Here is a 22,400-nt window from a genome sequence, read left to right on the forward strand (position 1 = left end):
ATAACTAAAGTCACCTCCACTTTCCTTCAATGCCTGACCAAGGAGTGACAGCTGTTTCCTGCAGTCATCATCTCCAGGTTACCTCAGTATCCACTGTTTAAACAGCTGTGCAAACAATTCCCTGAATTAAATGCCCTTTATTTAAAATAACTAGTATGGTTTCTGTTTTCCTGACTGGACCCTTTGTTTTAGGAAGAAAACGCAATGAAAGCAATACATTCCCTAGCGTCTCCCTCCTGCTCTTCCCTCCTCCCAAACCCAGCTTTGGGAGTCTTCACTTGTCCCACTGGGCCGCCACCTCTGCTCCTGCCCTCTGCATCCTCTCTCTGCCTATCTACACCTGCCCCTCTATTCTTGTCTTCCCACGGGCTTCTAGTCATAAAGCTCCGCTTTTGTGCTATTTCCTGGGTGCCCCCAGACACACACTGTGACGCCAGATCTGGGGGGAGTACAGAACTGATTTTATTGTTCTGAGTTTGGTTTTTGTTCCTTAGACATTACGATTCCTGAATGGAGGTGACTGTCTCACCTCCCTGAGTTGCAGACCTGTGGGCATGTTTAGATTGTTTTCCAGGTTCAAAGTGCAGTGAGAAGGCTTCACAGTTTTAATACTTCCTAGATGCTCAACTGAGGCAGTGACAAAATGGCCCCCCCACCCCCACCCGCCAAAAAAATAAAACCCCAAGCCCCTGGCAGCTGCTGCTGCAGCCGTATGAAAAAATAATACAAACTCTTCTTAAAAAATAGATTACACAGAAAGAACCTAGAGAAAAGAGGGGCATGGGGAAGGGCAGGGGCTGCTCCAGCCACTGCAGGGAGCTTTGAGGAGAGGCCCAGGAGGGGGCAGAGATGAAGTTCAGGGGGCCGGAATGCTGGTGGACACCTGCCGGGTCCGCTCTGCCCAAACTCCCTCTGTGGCTCCTCCCAGCAGCTCTGACCCAGGGACTCCCTGCTTCTCGCTATAGTGGATTCAATAAAGAAACAAAAAGACCCAAATTAAGGAAGGCTGCTGCCTAGCCAGTAGGGACATCCCCCCAGCAGGAGCAGACCTCTCTCTGCTTTGGGGGTTTGAATAGTTATCAATACCTGCTACTACCTAGATACCCCTCGGGGGGTGATGGGCCCCAGACTCCTCTATGGCTCCTGGAAACATGGCCTCTCCCTTGACACACATCCTCCTATGTGCCCAGCTGTGACAGGGCACGGTCTGAGGCTGTACTCCAGCCCAGCCTTGGAGGAGCTGCAGACAGCTGGAGCGTGCGCAGGATGGCCGGGCGGTGGGGTGCAGGATGGGGCACAACTCACACGGGCCCTCCAGCTCATGCAAGAAGAAGTGAGGGGACAGCCCCACCGAGACAGAGGTAAGGAGGGGCGAAGTGATGATGTGTGGGCAGCCAGGCCAGCTCTGGGGCCACGGGCAGAGACAAGGCAGGGGCCACAGCCCGCAGGGTAGGAGAAGGCAAGTCAGCCTGGTGCTGGGGAGGGATCTGGGTGCCCACTGCCCGCTAAGGGCTCCACACCTGGCTACCTCCTGCAGAGAAATCTGGTGCAGGGTGGACTCCCCGGAGTGGGGCCAGGGGCTGTTGGGTGGGCTGGACTCAGTCAGGGACCTCAGGGTGGGCAGGCAGTCCACTTTCACCACGCCGGTAGGTCTCCCAGAAACCCCTGTCTAGTTGCTCCAGCTGTGGACTCAGTGGCAAGTGGCCAGCCAAGTGCATGCGGAGGGTCTCCAGCCACTGCTCCAGCTTCACGAAGGAGGGCCTGGAGCAACAGGTGAGGGGGAAGCGGATAGTGGGTTTTGGCTCTGCTGGGGAACAGATCATCCCTCAAGGCAGCCCCAGGCTGAGCCCCACTACTCACCTTTTCTCCGGGTCCAGATCGCAGCAGCGCACAGTAATGGGGAAGAAGCTCGGGGGGCAGTTTGGGGGGCAGTAGCGGTCCAGAAAGCCTCGCACATTAAGGCCAAAGTCCATGGTGCGAGGCAGGTAGTCGGGGTCGGCATTCACCCGCCCGATGATCTGTCCAACATGAAGACCAGCACTTACCCAGGGCCCTTGGGGCTGGGGGCCACCCAAGAAGGTTTGAGGGCAGGTTGCACTGGGCCTGGATGCAGGTTGCTATGGGCAGCTCAGTTCCCAGGAGCCTCTGTGGCCCGGAGCCCCTGCGGTTTGGGTGATTGGGAAATGGAGAGGAGCCATCAGGCCTGATGCCAACTGCTGCCCACCCTGGACCTACCTCACACAGGACTATTCCAAAGGAAAACACATCCACCTTCTCATCATAGCTGCGGCCTGGACAAAGAGACTGACTGTTAGCAGGTGAGGCAGGGCGCGGAATGCCAACTGGTCTGGGGGCGGGGCTGGGCCAGGGACCAGCCAGCTGGGTGGGTGGATGTCGTGGCCGGAAAGTCAGGGCCAGGAGGCAGATGCTAGCAACCTTCATGAGATCAGGGTCTAGGCTCTGTTCCTGACCCCATCAGGTCTGAGCAAACTTTTGGGGGATGAGGACGAGAGCCCTGAGAAAAGGGTCCTAGGCCCAGTTCGGTCACTGACTCCAAGGCAAGTCATGGACTTCCTGGTGGCCCTGAAAGGTACCTATGTCAAACCCCTGGAACCTGTGAATGTTACTTTCTTGGAAACAGGGTCTTTGCAGATATGATTAAGGATCTCGAGATGAGATAACCCTGGATTACCTAGGCAGGCCCTAAATACCATCACAAGTGTCCTCCTAAGAGAGACAGCGGAGAAGACACATAAGAGGAGGTGGTGGCCATGGGAAGATAAAGGCAGAGACTAGATCGATGTGGCCACAAGCCTGGGAACACCAAGATGGCCACCAGAAGCAGCAAGGAAAAGATTCTTCACTATAGTCCCTGCAGGGAGCACGGCTCTACTGGATCTCAGACTTCTGGCTTCCAGGACCTTATATGAAAAAATTTCTCTTGTTTTAAGCCACCCAGTTTGTGCTGATTTGTTATAGCAACCTCAGGAACTGATACAGACTCTCCGAACCTCAGTTTCCTCATCTGTAAAACAGAAAGAATACCATCTACTTCATGATGTAAAAAACAATCAAAACGGCCACTCTCATTTATTAAATGCTGCCTAGGTTGCCACCTTATCTAATCCTTACACTATCCCTTAAAGACAGGGATTGTTAACCTCATTTTAGAGCTGAAGTTATTTGGAGGGATGTGTTAACTTTGGTCAGAGCTGGTACTGAGGAGGTGACTGTCTGCCTGCCCTGACCCTGTGTTTGCATATCGCCTGTCTGTGGAGGAGCTTTGTAACTCATGGTCTTGGGCATACATGGGACCACTGTGTGACAGGCTTGATAAAAAAGAAATGGAACACAAGAGAATATACACATGTGAAATTATAATGTACACCTGAAAATTATATAATTGTATTAATCAATGTTATAAATGTAATTAAAGAAAGAAAGAAATGGAGTGGGAAAGAGAGGTTGCCTAGGCTGAACAATGGTCTCCAAAGATGTCCACGTCCTGAGCCCTGGAACCTGTGAATATGTTGCCTTACATGGGACTTTGCAGGTACGGTTAATTTAAGGATCTTGAGCTGGGGCAGTATCTTAGACTATTCGAGTGAGCCCTATAAAATCACGAAGGTCCTTATGAGAGAGGGAGGAGGGGCAGAATCAGAGAAAGAGATGTGACAATGGACACGGATGTCAGAGAGAAGATGCTAGGCTGCCAGCCTTGATGAAAGAAGGGGCCATGAGCTGAGAAATGAGGTGGCCTCTAGAAGTTGGAAAAAGAAAGGGAACATATTGTCCCCTAGAGCCTTCAGAAAGAACAAGCCCTGCTGACACTTAACTTTAGCCCAGTGAGACTAATATTGGCCTCCTGGCCTCCTGACCTCCAGAACTACACAATAAGTTGTGTTTTTAAAGCCAAGTGTATGGTAATTTGTTACAGTAGCAATGGGAAATACAGGACCCAAAGAGGAAGCGGAGGGGCTGAGAAGGCCAGGGGTTGGGTGGCTGAAGCTCTTCCTGGGATCCCTGGGCCCAGGGGGATATGACAGGTGGGGCCACCAACTCACCGTTGATCATCTCGGGTGCCATCCAGTAGGGGTTGCCTACCACTGTGTAACGCTTTTTGCGGTCTGGCTTCTTGAGGCTTCGCAGGTCCTCGGGATGCGTCTTCTCATCTATCATGAGCCGTGCCAGCCCAAAATCGGCCACTACCACATTCTTGTTCTGGAGTGACGAGGAAGCAGAGCAACACTGAGCATGCTCCTGGCACCACCTGCTACCTGCTCCTAGCCTGGACCCCACACCAATCCAGACAGACACCTCTGCACGGGGAGCCTGCAACCCCACTCCTCAGAGGGGCTCAGGTGCAGGGTGGGGACCCCTTTCCTTCCCCAAATTCCTCTGCTCTTTGCAAATGGAGCTACCCAAAGCTACTGAAAACAGCAGTGTGGCCCCATTCCTCCATTTCTTTATTATTTTATCTCTTAATCTTCTAGCAATCTGGTAACATAAATATTATTTTTATCCCCACTTGACAAATGAGGTGACTCAGGTCCAGAGAGGTTAAGAAAGTTGCCCAAGGCCACCTGGCTGGTCAGTGGCAGGGCTGGGATTCAAACCCAGGACTTGGGAGACCTGGCTCTACTGTTCAAAGTTTACAGGAGCCCCACCCAGGGCTCAGCCTGGAACCCTGCAGACTGGACATGCTGACTACTGCATCTACCCCACAAGATGGGAAAATCTGGGAGGGGCCTCCTGACAGATGGGGAACAGGCAGGGAGCGCTGGGGCGCAGTGCCAAGTCACGGGGCTGGCGAGATCCTCTGCGTGCTCCAGGGCCCGGCCTCTTAGGCTTGGTTTCCAGGGCCCTGGAATTCTGGACGCTATTTGCCAGCCCCAGAACTGGGCACTACTGCATGGACACCAACAAGTGGGCCAAGAGAGGCTGAGGTGGCCAGGTGGGGAGTAGAGCCATGCTCACTCTAAAGGGATGGACTCTGTGCTGCTTCTGGGAGCGACACGAATGTGGAGAGTCACCTAGTGAAAACTCTACAAAGATGGCTAGAGGAGGGGCTGAATATGGGTCCTGGGCCCACCTCGATGAGGCCTCAGGTGACAAAGTCGCTCAGGGCTCTGTCTCCTCAGGTGTAATACCAGGTGGAAGGTTAGCTGAGGGGTCGTGACCCTGGGGTCTTTGAAAACCCAGGCAGTGGTTCTTGAAGGCCAGGGTCTACCAGGATTGTTCAAGTGCTGGTTCCTGCCCCATCGCATTCACAAGGCCTGAGGTGGGGCACAGGACTCTGCACTTTCAATGAGTCCCCCAAAATCTAATGGTATAGGGTTCTGCAGACCCTGCTACGGGCAACAGCTCTAGGGAAACCAGCCAGTGTGACCATTGGACGCGCAGAGGCCCCAAATTATAGGCAAAGGCTTTGACTGTACACAGATGGATTCTGGGAATAGGAGAGCTCACAATTTTCATCAGATTCCTAGGGGATGGCCCTTGCTGTGAGACCGAGGCTGCGATGGGCCACCTTGTCCTCACTCTGCCCACCACATTGGTTGGGCTCTGCAGTGATCCTCATTTCCAACAGGGGCAGTCTAAGCTCGCTCCCTGGGAGGTCTGTGGGAATAGCCTTGCCCACATCTCTGGGCTCACTGCCCAATGCTTATCTAATCCTTACACCATAGCCCAGAGGATCCTGGAGCCGCCTTGACATTCCCAGAGGGCTGGGACTCCCACTGACAGTGAGCAACTTATCGCTTCCTGAATTTCATACCTCTGGGCCTTTGCATATGCTGTTCTCGCCACCACAAACACTCTTCCTGCACTGAATTTGCTGGGCAAACACCTGCCTAGAGAACCTCCTTCTCTAGGACTGGATCTCAACCAGCCTGCAGTGTCATCATGAATCATGTCCCTCCTCCTAATTCATGTCCACCCAGTACCTTAATGTGACCTTATTTGGAAACAGGGTCTTTGCAGATACAATTAGTTAGGATGAGGTTACACTCGATTAGGGTGGGCCCTGAATTCAATGGCTGGTGTCCTTTATAAGGACACACAGACACACAGAGGGGATAAAGCCATGTGAAGACGGTGGCAGAGACTAGAGTGATGCAGCTCCAAGCCAAGGAATGGCGAGGAGTGCCAGCAGCCGCCAGAAGCTAGGAGAGAGACACGGGACAGATTTTCCTTCAGAGCCTCTAGAAGGAACTAACCTTGCCAATACTTTGATTTTGGACTTTTGGCTTCTTGAACTCTGAGAAGACACTTCTGTTACTTTAAGCCATCCCGTCTGTGGTACTTTGTTATGGCAGCCCCAGGAAACCTCTCCAGTTGGACACGGTCAGTCAGTCACTCCTTGCCTTCTGTGAACAGCCTGTGGTCCTTGGTCACCACCTCTTTGAGCCCGGGCTCCCTGCCCCCACTACCCCTACTTAAGTATGTTTCCCCAAAGCCTCTTTCAGGAAGCCTGCCCTGACCACCCCAGCCCACATGCCCAAGCCCTCCTCTGGATCCGCAGCTGTGGGTACTGCCTGGTGTGGGCCTGGCCACTCTGCTGTGGGCCATTCTCTGTGAATGCCACATTCATGGTCCTTTACAGTTTACACGCCAATTTCTCCTTCACTGATTCCTCACACCCTCCTATAACCTGTGATGCTGGAGCCACACTGCAAGTAAATGGCACAGTGAGGTCTGTTTGCCTCCTGGCCTTGAGCTGCTTCCCCAAAGGGCCAAACTGGAGTGGGGGAGACAACCCAGGGACCCCTGTTCAGGGAAGGCCCCATGCCAAGGAATGTGGTGGGCAGGGCTCCTGCTGTCCCTTCCCTCCCGGGCCCAGGCTGCTCACCTCACGGACCAGGCAGTTGTGGGAGTTGAGATCCCGGTGGATGATGTTCATGGAGTGGAGGTAGGCCTGGGGGTGAGGGGCATGGAGATCAGGAGGCAAATCCGCTGAGGGACCCTAGCCTTGGCCCCGAGGCTCCCACCTCCCCTCCCACCCCGATCAGGCCAGTGAGGGGTGCTCTTCTCACTCTCCGTTCAGTCCCCTTTGCTCATTCTCAAAGCTTACTTGTGGCTTCCATTTCTGGGCCACAGGATGGAATTTTAGATTAGCAGGAGAGAATGTTTTGTTAGTGGGCTTGGATCACCCAGCCCATACCCTACAAATCAGAACCAGAGTCTACTCACCATTCCCGAAGCGATATCCTTGGCAAAGCTCACCCTCTGATTCCATGGGTACTGGCTGTCCTGGGGGCAGAGCGACAATGGCCAGGAGGAGCCAATGGGGGCCACAGGGGCAGGACAGTTGGGTAAGAGAAACAGGAAGAGCAAGTGTCCTAGAAGGTCCGATGACCCCCGCTCTCTTCTGCACCCACATCAGCCCCTTGTACGGGTGAATAATTCAAGACAATTTTCTAACAGAACTGATTTCAGAAAGAGGGAAGGAACACTTCTCTATAGTTTCTGATCCGCCACCTCTGAGAAAAGCTCTATTTATCTTCTACGAAATCCCATTCTTTCAAGTTTTTAAAAATCCTGAGCCTACTTTCACAAACCGGCAGGTATGTAAGGGTCCGGCGAGGTCACTTGCAGAGCGCCGGCCATGTCACTAAGGAGAGCGGGGCTTTGGGCTCCAGTCATTTGGAGAAATGCTTCCTTCTCTCACCTCATTCCCTTGGAGACCTCCAGCGTGAAGGCAAGGACACTGGAGGGCATACTAAGGATTCAGAGTGCAGTTAAGAAGCCTAAGTTGGTGAAGCCCAGTGCTTTTAAACCGTATTTGACCACAGAATCCCTTCTGAGAAGGGACATCAGTCACGAGCCCGTAGGGGTAAAACTTTGGTATTCGGCTGAGGGGTGAAGAATCAACGTCAGGCGCAGGAGAGGGACAGGAAATCAAGGTCTCAGGGTGACACTGAGATGGCACTAGCACTGGATACCCAGGGCACTGCCAGCAGCACAAAAGTGCTAGAAGCGCTCCTCTGAGCACTTTATTTCTGAAGGTGGCTTTGTAATTTCCTTCAAGCCCTCAAAGTTCTGAATTTTACGGAACATGGCAAACAGTAAAAAATAATTTGGTTTTGCCAGAAGCAAAACAAAGGCCTACTGCAGAGGTAATGAGAAGCTGCCTCTTCTCAGGTGTCTGACCTGTGGCAGATACGGCTGGGTCTGGCCTAGGGGCCTGCAGGACAGCTGATCCCAAACAGCCTGTGTATCCCATCGGTGGAGCTGCCACTGTTCTCTGGGCCCTGGCTTTTCCCAAGCTTCAGATGGAGACAGCACAACACTATTCAATTCCGAATCAGAGTTCGGTGGGCCTTATAGAGGCTGACTCCACCAAAGAGCCGAGGAGCCAGGCCCAGAGGGGGAAATGCCTTGCCCGGGGCTCTGCCTGGCACTCACCATGCTCTTGATGATGCCCCGGAGCGTGCCCCCCTTGATGTACTCGGTGATGAAGTTGAGCCTCTTGTCCTTGTAGAGCACCCCGATGAACCTGAGCACATTGGGGTGCTCCAGGCATCTCATGACCTTCACCTGGTGGGGAGCAAATAGGCTGGGCCTGGGGCTGTGCCCATGTTCTCTTTCTCCCTCCACTGTCTCACCAGAGCCCAGAGATGGTCCCAGAGATGGAGGGGCCTCCTCTTTCAACGTGTGGCTTGAGTGTCACATCCTCCTGGGCCCTCTGCCACCCACTCTTAGTGGGGAAAAGGTGTGGGGACCACAGCATGTCCTAGAAGTCTGGAGAAGATGTGCAGTTCCACTCACTGACCTCCTTGAGAAATGTCCTCTGTGTCTCCTCGTCAAATCTAATCAGCTCCTTCATGACCATCACCTCTCCTGTCTCTCGGTGTGTCACCTGCATGGGGACACCGAGGCATGGATACAGACAGAGGCTCCACTCTAAGTCTGCTTTGTAGGGGGCCCCATTCCCACCCCAGAACTGCCAGGGGGATGAACAGTCAGCTTCAAGCTCGTCAAAGACATTTCATATGATGCTCCCAGCCCTCGAGGGGGTAGGACTTAATACTTTTACAGATGAGGAGAGAGAGGCTCTGGGAGGTTTCCTAACAGGGACCAAGGTCACCCAGTTGGCAGGAACGGGGGTGGCTGGGGATTGGGTCCAGGACCACCTGACTCAGAGGCCAGCTTTCTTTCTCCTGTTCTGCTGACTGTCTCCTTGAGGTAGAATGGCAGTTCTACCATAAAATCCTCCCCTGCAAGGGGCCCAGGGGCAAGAACTGGGGGCCAGGGCCTATCTGGACATGTGGGTGGGCCTGGCCAGCACCTTCCATATAATCCTGAACCTTCCAGCCTAGTCATGGCCAGTGTGACATGAGAGCTGGGGAAGGGCTCATATCTTTCCTGGGGAGAATGTGAAGGGGGAAGCAGCCCAGAGGCCCTGAGGGGTCAACATCAGGCTCAGCATGGGGCCTTCAGTGTGGTCTGGGCTGCCCTCCCATCCCCTACCTGAGGAGCCACCTTCCAATAACCTCCTCTATATAAAGTTCTGGGTCTACTTGGAATAGGTCCCTTCCCCCTCGCTAGCTCAAACAGGCCCTGGTGGAGGTAAGGACTAGCCAGGGAGTCTGGAAGCCCCTTTCATGTGGATTCCTGGAGGAACTGGCAGGAGGACTGATGGGTCACACCTGGACTGCTCCCCTGCTCCCACTCATGACCTGTCCCTGCCCATCAGGCCCCGTACCTTGATGGCCTGGCCAAAGCAGCCTTTGCCCAACACCTCCCCGTGGATGAGGTCCGAAGGCCGGAAGATTCGATGTGGCCGGCAGACCACGCGGAGGGACTCGGAGCGCCCCAGGTCCTTGCGGTGGGAGGCAGGGGAGCCCAGCGAGCCAGCACCCGGAGATCTGTCAATGCTGCAGCTCCTCCTGGGGAGGGGCAGACACATGCCCACTGCCACCAGCAGCAGGTGGGCACCTGGCCAAGACCCCCGCCCCGGGGGAGGCCAGGCCTTGACGTGTCCCTTTCCTTCTGCCTACCATGCTCCTACCTATGCCAGACTGCAGTCCCTGTTCCGAGAGGATGGCACAGGGCAGCCCTCCTGGGTAGTCATATGACTCACCCCATCCTGATGCCAGCACCTGGTACCCTTCCTGTTCAAGGCCCACTATGGTTCAGGTACCCTTGATAGGAATGTTTCTCCTTGGCCTTCTCTGCTTGGTGGCCCTGGATCAGATGCTTTGTCTCTCAGCATCTGGGTCCCAGGGCACACGACCTGCTCAGGAAACCCATGACCCTGCCATGCCTGATGGCTTGAGCTCCAGAAAAATACAGGCGAGAAGGAAATACATGCCTTCAACGTTGTTATTTTTTAAAGACTGTCCCCCAGAAGGTCTCCCCCTTTCCCCAAATCTTTACAGGGAGTCCTGAGCAAGCCCATAGTAAGCGGAGTAAGGACCAGGGTACCCCTGGGTTCCTTCCTTGTGCCCCTAGACCCCCTTCAAGAGGGTACGGGACACCCCCAACCTGGACCACAACAGCCCTCTAGTTGTCTCTGGTCCTGGGCACCCTTCTGCACAGGGGACCAGAGTGATCTCTGTGAAACACATCACTTTGCTGCAGCACCTTCCAGTGGGGCCCCATGATGGGTGGACAAAGCCCCAAGACCCTTGCCATATCTAAAGCCCTGCAATTAGCTTCTGCTTTGGAACCCACCCCTCCCCACCCACATCTGATGCTCCCATCATCCTGAGTTACTCGCCTGCTGCTCCTGAAGCCGTGGTGCTGGCCCACCCTGGAAATGCTCTGTAATCCCCAGCTGGCGGAGCTGCTCCCACCTGTTTTCCTATTTCTTGTTATCCTCTCCTCCCCTTTCACAGTCCCTAGCCCTGTCTGCTGGTCTGCTTTTCTGCAGGTCTAACTCCCACACAGACTGTGCAACTAAAGGGTGAGAATCAGGTCTCATCCCAAGGCATACAGTCAGTGTAAGTACCACAAAGGCATAGGGATGACTTACAGGACAGGCTTCTGTCGGGCAGAGCTGCCTGCCTCCCCACTAGGAGTGTGAACAGGGGAGCCCAGGGGGCTGAGCTCAGACCCTGGCACATGACCCAGTGTGTCGTGGGGGTCGTGCTCAAGAGTCAGCTGGAGCAGGCGGCTGGTTTCCTGGATCAGCAGATCAATCTGGAGAGAGCACATATGTGGCTAGGTGAGTCCCAAGTGGTGGGGGACAGACATGAAGGCACCACCTCAAATCCTGCTCAGGACCCAGACCCAGGACCCATACCTCATCCAGGGGCACATTACGGATGGGTGTGCCATTGATTTCTAGGATCCGGTCTCCGACATGGATGGAATTCTTCACATCCGGGCTCATGCAGCCTGGGTCCACTCTGTGGGCATAGAGCAGTGGTCAGAACCCTGACTGCCTGTCCCCTAGAGCCCTGAGAAAAAACCAAGGCCGAAGGGATCAGATCAGGGGTGGGGGGGGCAGATGATTTTATCTTGTGTGATCAGTAGGTGGCAATGTCTAGAACGCTGAGCTCTGGTTTGGTGGAAAGAATTCTATAATAACTGATGTATGTGTGAAATTGAAGAAAGGTGGCACATCCCTAGGTATTTGCTACCCCACACTAGATGCTCAGGAGCTCCTGTTCAACAGAATATTATCTCTGTCATGTAGGACAGACTGATACTCTGAACTTCTTGGTATGCTTGGGGCAGATGAATGTCATGAGTCCTAAAAGAGTCTGGGATCCACTGGCTTCCTACCTGACTCCCAGATTTGCCCTACAAGATGAGGCAAAGGCTCTCATTCCTCCAGAGTCGGAGTCGGCAGGGAGGAGCTAGCCCCCGACCTGAGCCACAGCTGCAGAGTGGAAATGGGATGAGGCCTCTGATTAGCTGGCTGTAAGCTAACTCAAGGAATGGCCAATTTGCCAAATTTACTTGCTTCTTTTAACTCTTTGATGTTAATTATCTGGTTTTCTTTTTGTCTTCATAGAAGCTTTTTAAGGAATGTCCACTCTGTCTCTCCCCTGAGATAGGGAAGGGCTGGGAGACAGGACAGAGAGGAGACTAAGGACTTCAAGAAAAATAGATACATAAAAATTTTTCATTATCTAGAGCATATTTTCACATAATAGAGAAACTCTTCCTTATACTGGAAAGCCAGGTAATGAATGCAGAAGGAAGAAGAGTTAAGAAATTATCATTTTGTAGCCATCATAGTATTAATTGATACAGGTAAGAATCATCTATGGATGCCAGCACCATTTGGTGAAAAGGTCTTGGGGAACATGATATTTACAGAGTCATATCTCACAAATAAATTACTGATTACATTACAAAGGGAAAAAAACCCTTTACAGAAGAGATGACTTGTACTTTAGCCAAGGAATCAAAGCTGGCAGCCCCAATAAAGGGCATACTTTACTGATGTTGTCTGTAAGATGCACAAAGGACACAGCATCACTTATGCAGTAATAAGCCAAAATACATAACCTAAATCTAATAAAGAGGAAGCAACAAATGGAGCGATATTCCACTTAACTGACCTGTGCTCTTCATAAATGTCAAGGTCATGAAGGACAATGAAAAGCTGAGTAACTGTCACAAATTAAGACTGAAGAGACATGAGGATTCAATAAAATGTATGATCATGGACTGGATCCGGGATCAGGGGGAAACTGCTCTAAAGGACAGTACTGAGACAACTAGCGACATCTGAATATGGATTGTATATTGGATAAAAGTATTTTATCACTATTAAATTTCCTAAAAATTATGATTACATATAAGGTATAATTGATAATTATGTAAGAGAATGCGCCTGTTTTTAGGAGAATGTCTAGTTTTTTGGGGAGAGAGGAAGGGTCAATATTATCTGCAACTTACTCTCAAATGATTTAGTAAATAATAACAATATGTACATATATATGTATAAATATAAATCAGTATATGCATGTATACACATACATTAATGTAGAGACACACACGTACACCCCAAATGTAGCAAAAAATTAAAATTGATGAACCTAGGTGAAAGGTATATAGGTATTCAATTATTTAGCAAATTTTCTGCAAATTTCAAGATAAAAAGTTGAGAAAACAATGAATATATTTTCACTGATATAGGCTTCTTATGGATATAGCCTTAAAATATATATATTCCTTGGACCGCCCCCACTCCCCCACCTCTCCCCTCCCTCGGTTTCCTGCTAAGATAGCAGGGGGCTGGGCAAAGATAAACTTTCCTTAAAATGCTGCTATAAAAATGAAAAGTGATCAACTAAGCCTCACTTAAGACAAGTAAATTCAGTCAGCAGCCTTTGAGCAAGCTGGGCTGCTTCTGAGATGGGGTGGCTCTTTGTAGAAACTAGAAAACAGATGTTGGCTGGAAAGAATGCTCACGCAGTGAGGGAGATGGGGGGAGGTGTCACTGGCTTTCCGTTTCTCAAATTCTGCGTGGCTGTCAGAGACCAGCTGGTCTGGGAGTTTCCCCATCTCTCTCACCAGTCTGTCTGCTTACTTGTGTATGTGAGGCAGCTGCTCAAGGTCAGGGTGGAGATGCAGAGTCAAGCCTGACAGCATCCTCCTTCCCAAGTACCATCTTCACTTCTCACCAGCTCTTAGGCATGGTGCCTGGTACCCGGCAGGTGTATAAGTTTTCTGAATCCAATGGAAGCTGATACTTGCTGCCACGTCCGGACATGGGGACATGGGAGACATTTAAAACTACTTCTCAAGGTGTCAGTGAGGCCCAGGAGAAATCTTAGAAGGCTTGAAGGTGTCCAACGTCCTCACTGTTCAAAGACCCCAAAGCCCAGAGAAGACAGGGAGTTACTCAGTGTCACAGTGTTGGCAACTGGGCTGGTTCTCTAATCTTCAGTCCTTCTTGCATCTCACACCTTTTCTGCATCCTTTAGAATTTACTTTAGGGAAGATTTGTTAGTATCAAATTTCAGTTTTTGTCTGCCTTAATATGTCTATTTCACCCTCACTCTTGAAGAATATTTTAATCAAATATGGAATTCTAGGTTGATGGTTATTTTTTGCTGAGTGCATTGAATATATCATTTCACTAATTTCTGGCTTTCATGGTTTCTGCTGAGAAATCAGTTGTCAGTCTAATTGTCCTTTCTTGAAGGAAATTTGTCTATTTTCTATGGCCACTTTGAACGTCTTTTTTTTTTGGTGTGTGCCTTTGGTGTCCTAGTTTCACTAGATGGGGTGATCCATAGGTGGATTTCTTTTTATTTTGCTGTTTGGGATTTACTGGGCTTGAGTCTGTGGATTGGTGTCTAAGTTCTCAGCCATTACATCTTCAAATATTGCCTCCCTTCCCTTGTCTCTTTCTTTTCCTGGGATTCCAAATAGATGATCAGATCCTACCACTCTGTTCTCCATGTGTCTTAACCTCTCACAGTTTTCATCTTTTTGTCTCTGCTTCTCTCTTCAGCTGTTTTAAACCTTACTCTGTTGTTAAATGCTTATGTTCAGATTTTCACTTTAATAATTATATATTTCATTTCTAGAGGTTATATTTGGTTCTTTTCCAAATTCATTACTCTTCACTCATTTTTCAAGCAACTCTTAGTAAAACACACTGAGCCAAATTATTTTATATTGTTTCTGATAATTCAAATATCAGAAAGTTTTATAGGTCTGGCTCTCCTTCCTGTTGTTTCTGCTGACTCTTGCTCACAGTGCCTTGTTTCCTTATAGGTTCAGTAACTTTTGACTGAATTGCTCATCTTTGTTGGGACACTAATCTAAGTAAATCAAATGAAGCCTGGAGGTGTGTTTCTTCAGAAAAGATCTGCATCTGATTCTGTCAGGGTCTGGGAGAACTACCAGTTGGGAAGTACTTTAAATGCTTATGATTTTGCCTTGAGGTTTTTTGAACCACCCAGGCACACAAATTTGGTTTGCAATCCCAAGTTTATGAATTCTCAGATTCCCTCCCTCTCCTCTTCTGTTCGGGTTCAAATCAGTTTATTTTACAGTTCTTGGTGGTGGTGGTGGGGTGCTTATGGAAGGTGTGGTTTATTTCTCATTCATCCTCACCTTGAAAGCTCTTTTGGAATTCTAGCTAAATGGAGGAGAGAGCAGTTCTCTTATTAGACTAGCTTCCCTAGCAGGTCAAGGCTCTGAGAGGCCCAGCCATGAAAGTACTTGAAAATTGAAGTTTAAGTTCACTCAATTTAGATTTGTCCTCAAAACATGGCTGCCTTCAGTATTCTGCTGACACCCCTGGGCTCCCTCCTTCACTTATTCCTGGCCTGGTTACTCCTCTTTATTATTGGATCATACATAGATTAAAGAAAACATTTTAAAATGTTTTATCTAGCACTTGTAATGGTTTTTAGAGGAATGAGTGGACCAGGCATTTAGTATACCAGGCTGTTGGAGCTGGGCTTGATCTGTATGTAAATGCTCACCCATTCTCAGAGCCCCCAGCCCCAGTCAGCCACCCATCTAGATAGAGCATCCATGGCCAAAGCCATACCAGCTGCAGCCTTAGCAGGCCAGCCACTCACCCTTGGACGCGGACGGTGTGCGAGTGCTCTGTGCCACAACCTGGCGGGCCATGAGGGGGGTCAATGGAGACCGAGAGGCCACGTTTGCCATGAGCTGAGGCTGGGATAGATACTAGGGTGACTGTGTGGGGCAGGTGAGAGCCGGGGGAGTCAGGCAGGATCTGCTCGATGACGGGAGTCACCACGGTCTGGTAGTAGCAGTGCCCGCTGCAAGAGCCACAGGCAGAGGGGATCCAAAGAGTGGGAAGAAAAGAACATTAGCACAATCACCAGAATCATGTCCGCCCCACCCCACAGCCCCAGGCTCTTTTCTCCTCCACCCTTACTGCTCCTCATAGAAGGAGGTGGGTCTTAGCTGCCCAATGGGACTGGGAACAGGAACTGAGTAGGTCCAGCCCTGCCCCTTTCTGACACGCAGTCATTCTGTTTGTCTGGTCTCTGTTAAGTTGTAAGCTGTGCAGAAAAAGGCCTAGGGATAAATCCAATTCAGGAGTAAGTCATTAAAGGTCCATTTGGGATCAAGCCATGCTGCCCTGGAATCCAGCTTTATCAGCACTGTATAATAAAGAACCTGTTTGGGTAAGAGGCTCTAAATTCTTGAAATAAGAGTGCCTTTGTTTTTTCTGAGCCCCTGAGACCACACCTGAGTTTATGTTAATAAGATAACTCAGGATGGCGGCTAGTCACCAGAAAGACTAACTATGTGATTAGAAGGTTGGGGCTTTGACCTAGTCCAACACTGAGGAGAGGAGGGCATCTGGAGATTGGGTTCAATCATGTGCCCAGAGTCAATAAATTCTGCCTACATAATGAAACTCCAATAAAAACTCTGGTGATTCCAGGAGTGGGGTCACATGTCCTGATTCCATAGAGAAAATGCACAGAACCTCTGCATTTGGGACCCTCTCAGACCTTGCCTTTCATATCTTTTCATCTGGTTGGTCCTAATTTGTACCCTTTATAAAAATAATTAATCCTAAGTATAGTACTTTCCTGAGTTTTGAGTCATTTAGGGAATTATCAAACCTGAGACACTGTGGGAATCCCTGATCTGTAGCCAGCTGGTCTGAAGTGGGAGTGGCCTGGGAACCTCTGAAGTAGTCTGAAGTGAGAGTGGTCTTGGGTACTGGATCCTGAACTGGTAGAGTTGGTGCTAACTTTGGTGGCTGGTGCCAGAATTGCACTGCAGTGATATATCGGTAAGAAAGCTGATGTCTGAGACTTTCTCCATGTGACTCTTGTGTCATATCTCCTACTCACTTCTACGCCATCACTTTTATTAATGACTGACCCCACATGGGCAGAGAAAGGGCCCTGGTGTGGGAGACTTGTGGTACAGGTGGACACAGCAGGCTTGGGGAGGGGCCAGGCCACTCACCAGTACAGCTTGGAGTGCTCCACCAGCGTGTAGGTGTCCCCATCACCGATGAAAGTCCCGCATGTGAGGCAGATGAAGCACTCGGGGTGGTACTTCAGCTCCCCGGCCACCTGGCAGGGTGTGTGGGGAGGACAAACCAGCTTAGCAGCCACCTTCAGCCCCCCTATCTCTTCCCCTCTCAGAAGGGCAGCCCCAAAAAACTTTGGGAGCCTGGTCGGCCAGATGCTGAGATCCCGGACAGAGCTGGCTTTTAAGATCGGGGGCTTAGGGATATAGACAAACAGGCTATGAAGTCATGGTGGAATTAGAGTACCAATGAAAAGAAGAACAAGAGAGAGATCTAGAGAAGGGAAACCCGTGAGGGGAGACAGACAGACAGACACACACACACACGAGGCGAGGTGTATAAGTGGGGGAGGGGGTGCTCACCATGACCAGCCCTTTGGTGATGTGCTCTGAGCACCCATGGCAAGACTCGCCATAGCGGGCCCAATAGTCCTTCTTGCAAAACAGCTGCCCATCCTTCTCATAGTACTGGTGTGAGAGGGAGGCACTGCATTCACAACACCTGGGTGAAAGAGAAGGTGGGGCTTAGTATGGCTCACTCCTACCCCTTCCCCAGAGCTGGGCCTTGCCATAGTCTATAGGCACCTTTATGAGAATTAGAAAAAGATGTCTGCATCCTTGTCCTTCCCTGCTTCCATCACCCTCAGCAATATGGAGGCATCTTGAGCCAGCTGATGGAGATAAAAAGTGATCTCTTGGAGCTGTGAAGACCTACTAAACGCTAGCACCTTCCCATCGTCTTAGCTAAATTTATTTAATCCTCACAGGCCACCATGAGGCAGGCATGGGTGTCCTCAATCTAGAGATGAGGCAGATGAATTTCAGAGTGTATGAACTGCCCAAGGCTACACAAACTACTCCCTGCTCCACTTAAATATGAGGCAGGAGTTCAACTCAGTAAAGACCAGCCAGGATCAGTCAAAACAGGGGATCTGCTGGTTTCCTAGTCAGCCCTACAGGTTCCGTCAGTCACAAGAAGGGAGGGGGTTTAAGGGACAGCACAGCATAGCCCCTCTCTCCACTCAACCAGAGCCTCAGTCTCCACACCTTCCCTCAGAAAAAGCAGTCATGCTGTATGGAGAATGCCTGGATGTACAGCGTCATCAGGGCCAGTATCACCCTGTCCTATCGATTGGCGACTACCACAGGGGAGGGCTCATTAAACGCAAAGGACAAATGAGGAGGAATGAAGTGCCAGCTTCTAGGTGTCATCCCACAGGCCTGGAGCTAGATCAACATGCCTGGCTTCTTTCCTACCCAAGTGTCCATCCCAGTGGGGTGGCCACCAGCAGCCCAGTTGGTCAGGATGAGCAAATACAGAAATTCAGATCACTAGTGAATCCCCAGGGACATTTTTTCAAGAATCCGAACCAGAGTCCTAGGGGCCAGAGCAAACATGTGCAGAGAATCTGTCTAGCTCTGCTGCTGTTTGGGCCTGCTGGGTGATATGCCAAGGTCACATAGGGACAGGAAGGACCCAGGCTCAGAGGTTATGGCTCAGTAGGGAAAAGATTCAGGAAAAAGGATGGCATGTAGGACTGTGACCTGACTAACATAGCCCTATTCCCTAGGGAACCCTCCACACTACTGCAGCCTGCTCTCACTGACTGCTCCTTAACGAGGGAACTGGGGATGAGTGAGGAGGAGGAGGAGGAGGGAGAGGATAGCAGCAACAGTACTGGTGGGACACTGTCCCTTTAAGAGGATCCAGCTAGTTCCCCATTGTCTGGGAGCCTGATGGGAGGGGCAGGGGACCACAGCCAGGAGCTGGGAGGGAGCAGGTTAAGGCACAAAATGCCTGGGTTCAGAACGGGTGGGGGGTGCACCCAGGAAGAGGGGGTCTGATGAGGTCTTTCCTCTTTCACTACCCCCTGTGAAAGAGGGGACTGGACAGGGAGGGCCTCAGGAAGCCGCCCTGGGATGTGAGAGGAGGCAGCGGAAGCAGCAGCTGGACCAGAGCCATGATGTCATCTGCTGTCCCTGCAGGCCCCCGCCCACACTCCTGCCCTAGCCCTGGGTGCCAGCAGGGGGCAGGTATCTCACTGCTGGGGCCCTAATGAAGGGAGGACACCCAGGGATGGGGAGAGAACCCCAGCATGCATCCCCAGGGGCTTTAACTTTCACTTAGCAGGAAGGTGTGTAGCAGGCTTTACAAAGAGGCAGTGCAGGCACCACACCATGACCTTGAGGAGTCCTCCCACACCCTGCGCTGATCAGTGATTCACTTCGCCCTTCCACGGACCAGACACATTGCGTCGTCACAAGAGTGTCACCACAGGAGTCTCCCCCTCATTTCCAGGCTGCCAGGCTGCAGGAAGCAGGACCCCGCCTGTCTTCCCGTGGGTGGGTAGGTTGGTGGAGGATCAGAAGCAGCTGCTTTCCTCCAGGGGAGAGAAGGCTCTTCATCCGCCCGCAAACTCCTCCTCCTTCACTCCTTCACAAACATTCATCACCTTAGCAGTCCTGGAAGACCCAACGCTGACTCACCCAAGGGCTCTGTGAGTGCAACTGCAACCCAGTGACCACTTCCTTGAAGCTTGCTCAGAGGCCCGGCTAGGGTGCCTGCCCCCATGAAGCCTGTACTATCAACCTTTGTTGGCCCACCAGTCTCTATGATTAACCTTCAGGCTGTCTGAGGTCCCAAGCCAGGCATCCATAAACACTAGACCCCAAAGAAAACATAAGTGGTTCCTGTGCACTCGACATGGAGGTGTTCCCACCCCCAGCATTCTCAGAACTGCTCCAGGGCACTCCAGCCGGGCTTCATCTCTGACAGTGGCCACGGGACCTCCGTCTCAGATAGGGGATCTAGCTCAGGCTCAAACAGCGGCTGGGTGGCTGGCACTTGGGGGCTCAATGGACCTTTGCTGATGGAAGGCACCCAGGAGGCCCTGACCCTGTCCATTCCTTCATATCTGGCAAGGAGTCAGAGGAAGCAGGTGGAGCAGGTAGGCCTGGCTCTTCGGGGTCCCCTACGCATGCCCCTGCCCCCAAAAGGATGTTAAGAGAGGAGTGCCAGGTACTGAGGGTATGTAAAACTGGCTAGTAGGTCAGAGAGGAACTCCTAGGAAACAGTCATCTGTCCACCCCATACAGGAGCAGGAGAAGACAAAGCCAGGCTCAGGTCCTGGGGAAGGCATGAGAGGGCTGGGCTAGGAGGCAGTGGCAACCTCTGCAATGACAGGTCCATCTCTACCTATGGCCACATCTCTGGACACCAGATGTTAAGAAAGAGCAGCTGGAGAACCAGCCTAATGAGAAGACTGTATCGGAAAGGCCAGCAGCAGCCCGCTTCCCCTCAACAGGAAGCCAACAGTGACCAGGAGTTTCAGTTCTCCTGCCCCACAGCCAGGGCCCAGTTCAGACTGTCCCACAGTTGCCTCTAGCCCCAGCCCTCGTACCAGGGGCCCTGCCTGAGGCCTGGGACAGATGGGGAAGGGGCTTTCCACTTACTTGGCCCCTCTAAGGAAGCGCCTTCTTCTCAGGGTCGAGGCCAGCATCCTTTGCAGGTCCCCAGAGCAGGGGATCTGGAGGCCTATGGGAGAGCAGGAGTGGGCCAACCAGCTGCTTCCCCATCCTACTCCAGGCACTCAGGATTGGAGGCTGCAGAGGGTGGGGCCAGTGTGGCCGCCCAGCATAGGAGGAGAATGCAGCAATGTGGATATGAGAGGACTTGGTCTGAGCCCGTAACAGGAAGCAACTAAAGGGCCTTCTGCCGGGGCTCTGGTGCAGGTAGGGAGGCTGTGGCAGGCACTCTGCCCTCAGCCCCACACACCCTAGAAGGCACCTTCCATGCTCCTCAGCCTCTGCTTTGACAAAGGCACTGGGGGCTCAGGGCTCTCTGGGGAAAGGGAAAAGCTCAAAAGCAGCTGCTTCTTCCAGAGCTGCCCCCAAGGGAACAGAGGTCAACTTTCATGGACAGTCTGTCCTCCTTGCCTGCAAGCTCTTCCTTGCTAAAGCAGCACCAGTGCTCATGGGCTACAAGCTCCCTGCTGGGCCTAAAGGAAGCCTAGACTACTCTGGGCCTGGCCATAGCCTTCTAGGAGGTGGGGCCCACAGTGGGTGGGACCCCTGGAAAAGAGAAAGGGGCGGGCCCTAAGGTGACAATGACCCCCAGTGCTAATGCCAGAAGCATCCTGTGTACCTGCAGCAACTCTCCCACTGCAAGGCCTCAGAGTCCAGGGGCTGGTGCCAACCCCACTTCATGGCACTGAGATCCTTCCAGGGAGAAACCAAGCAGAGTCTAGGGCCTTGAGAGTCCTGCTGAGAGTCAGCTGGCTGCCTATTAGCTATGGGACCCAGGCAAGCACTGACTCCGGCCTGAACTGCTTTCCTGTCATGGAATGAGGACACTGTTGGCCTCACCCAGTTTTGGGGGCTCTTGGGAGAACCACACACCACTGAGCCAGGAATGCTCACGTAAGCCGCACTGTAGAAACTGTGGCTCTTACTGCCTGTGGGCCTTCCTCACTGTGGGAGCCTTCCCTGTGCTTGTCATACCACAGACAGCCAGAACATGTCTTCTCCCTAATCCCTCCACCAGGGGCCTTACCGCTCTCCTGGTTATGCAGGGTGGGGAACCTCCAAAACTGGGTTCGATGAGTCTGTCCCACTACATCTGTCCTGTGGCATCTATGGCCACACTCCTGGCTCTCTCTCTTGTTTCCCAAGGCCCCATCGCTCCCCCAACCCCAGGCATAGGGGCCCCTATAGTTCTTCCCCCGATTTCTCTTGGTCCCATCCCAAATCTCATCCACCAGCGCTAAGTGGGCCACTCTTTCTGGCCTTCCCACCTCTGACCAGACTCAAACCACCTCAGCCAGCTCTGGGCAGGGCACTACCATTTTGGATAGTCCGCTGCACCTCCAACTCAATATGTACAGGGCACAATTTATCACCAACCCAGCCCCCAACTCCAGCAGACCCAACAGACCATTGCCCTCCCTAGCACTCGGGCCCCTCACCTCTTCAACTCTGCTGTGGTTTGGAATGAGAAAGACATAGGTTCTAGTCCCAGCTCTAGCTGTTGCAACTTTCAGTAAGTTACTTGATTTCTTTGAGCCACCATTTCTCATGTGTAAGCTGGGCAAATAATGGTATCTCATTTGGTTATGGTGAAGGCTTAATGAAATAACATTAGGAGTACTCAGTAAGTAGTGGCTAATATGTCTAATCTTGCCAAATATTGCCCCTTTATGTCTGCAATTCTCTCCACTTTTAGTCACTGTCCTAGGTCAGGCCTTGAGTACAGATTCCTGAACTATTGTGACAGTCCCTCTCTGCCAAGTTACCATCTTCCACTGTGATGGCACTTTTCAGTAGCACTTCTGCCCATGCCCCTCCCCTGCTTTCTGCTTTCTGCATCCCTGTGCTGGCTCCCTACTGCCCTCAGAAGGTCCTTATCTTTGCGTTCAGGGTCCTTCATAAATAAATTCCAAGTTTACCTTCTCACT

General features: G+C 51.6%; 1 protein-coding gene across 1 annotated transcript; it reads right to left on the minus strand.

Moving 5' to 3' along the window:
• Nucleotides 1–440: 440 nt before the first annotated feature.
• LIMK1 (LIM domain kinase 1) lies at nucleotides 441–20,538 on the minus strand. Its single transcript, XM_039849027.1, is given in 16 exon segments — nucleotides 441–1,761; nucleotides 1,861–2,018; nucleotides 2,236–2,291; nucleotides 4,065–4,221; nucleotides 6,851–6,916; nucleotides 7,192–7,251; nucleotides 8,407–8,538; nucleotides 8,774–8,860; nucleotides 9,707–9,890; nucleotides 10,979–11,145; nucleotides 11,249–11,354; nucleotides 15,504–15,710; nucleotides 16,882–16,991; nucleotides 17,311–17,449; nucleotides 20,401–20,499; nucleotides 20,501–20,538. Coding segments are annotated over 16 exon segments (1,914 nt in total). The 5' UTR covers nucleotides 20,524–20,538; the 3' UTR covers nucleotides 441–1,598.
• Nucleotides 20,539–22,400: the final 1,862 nt, after the last annotated feature.

This window comes from Pteropus medius, unplaced genomic scaffold, assembly GCF_902729225.1.
Source record: "Pteropus medius unplaced genomic scaffold, Ma_sr-lr_union100, whole genome shotgun sequence".
In the NCBI taxonomy this organism is placed as follows: domain Eukaryota; kingdom Metazoa; phylum Chordata; class Mammalia; order Chiroptera; family Pteropodidae; genus Pteropus; species Pteropus medius.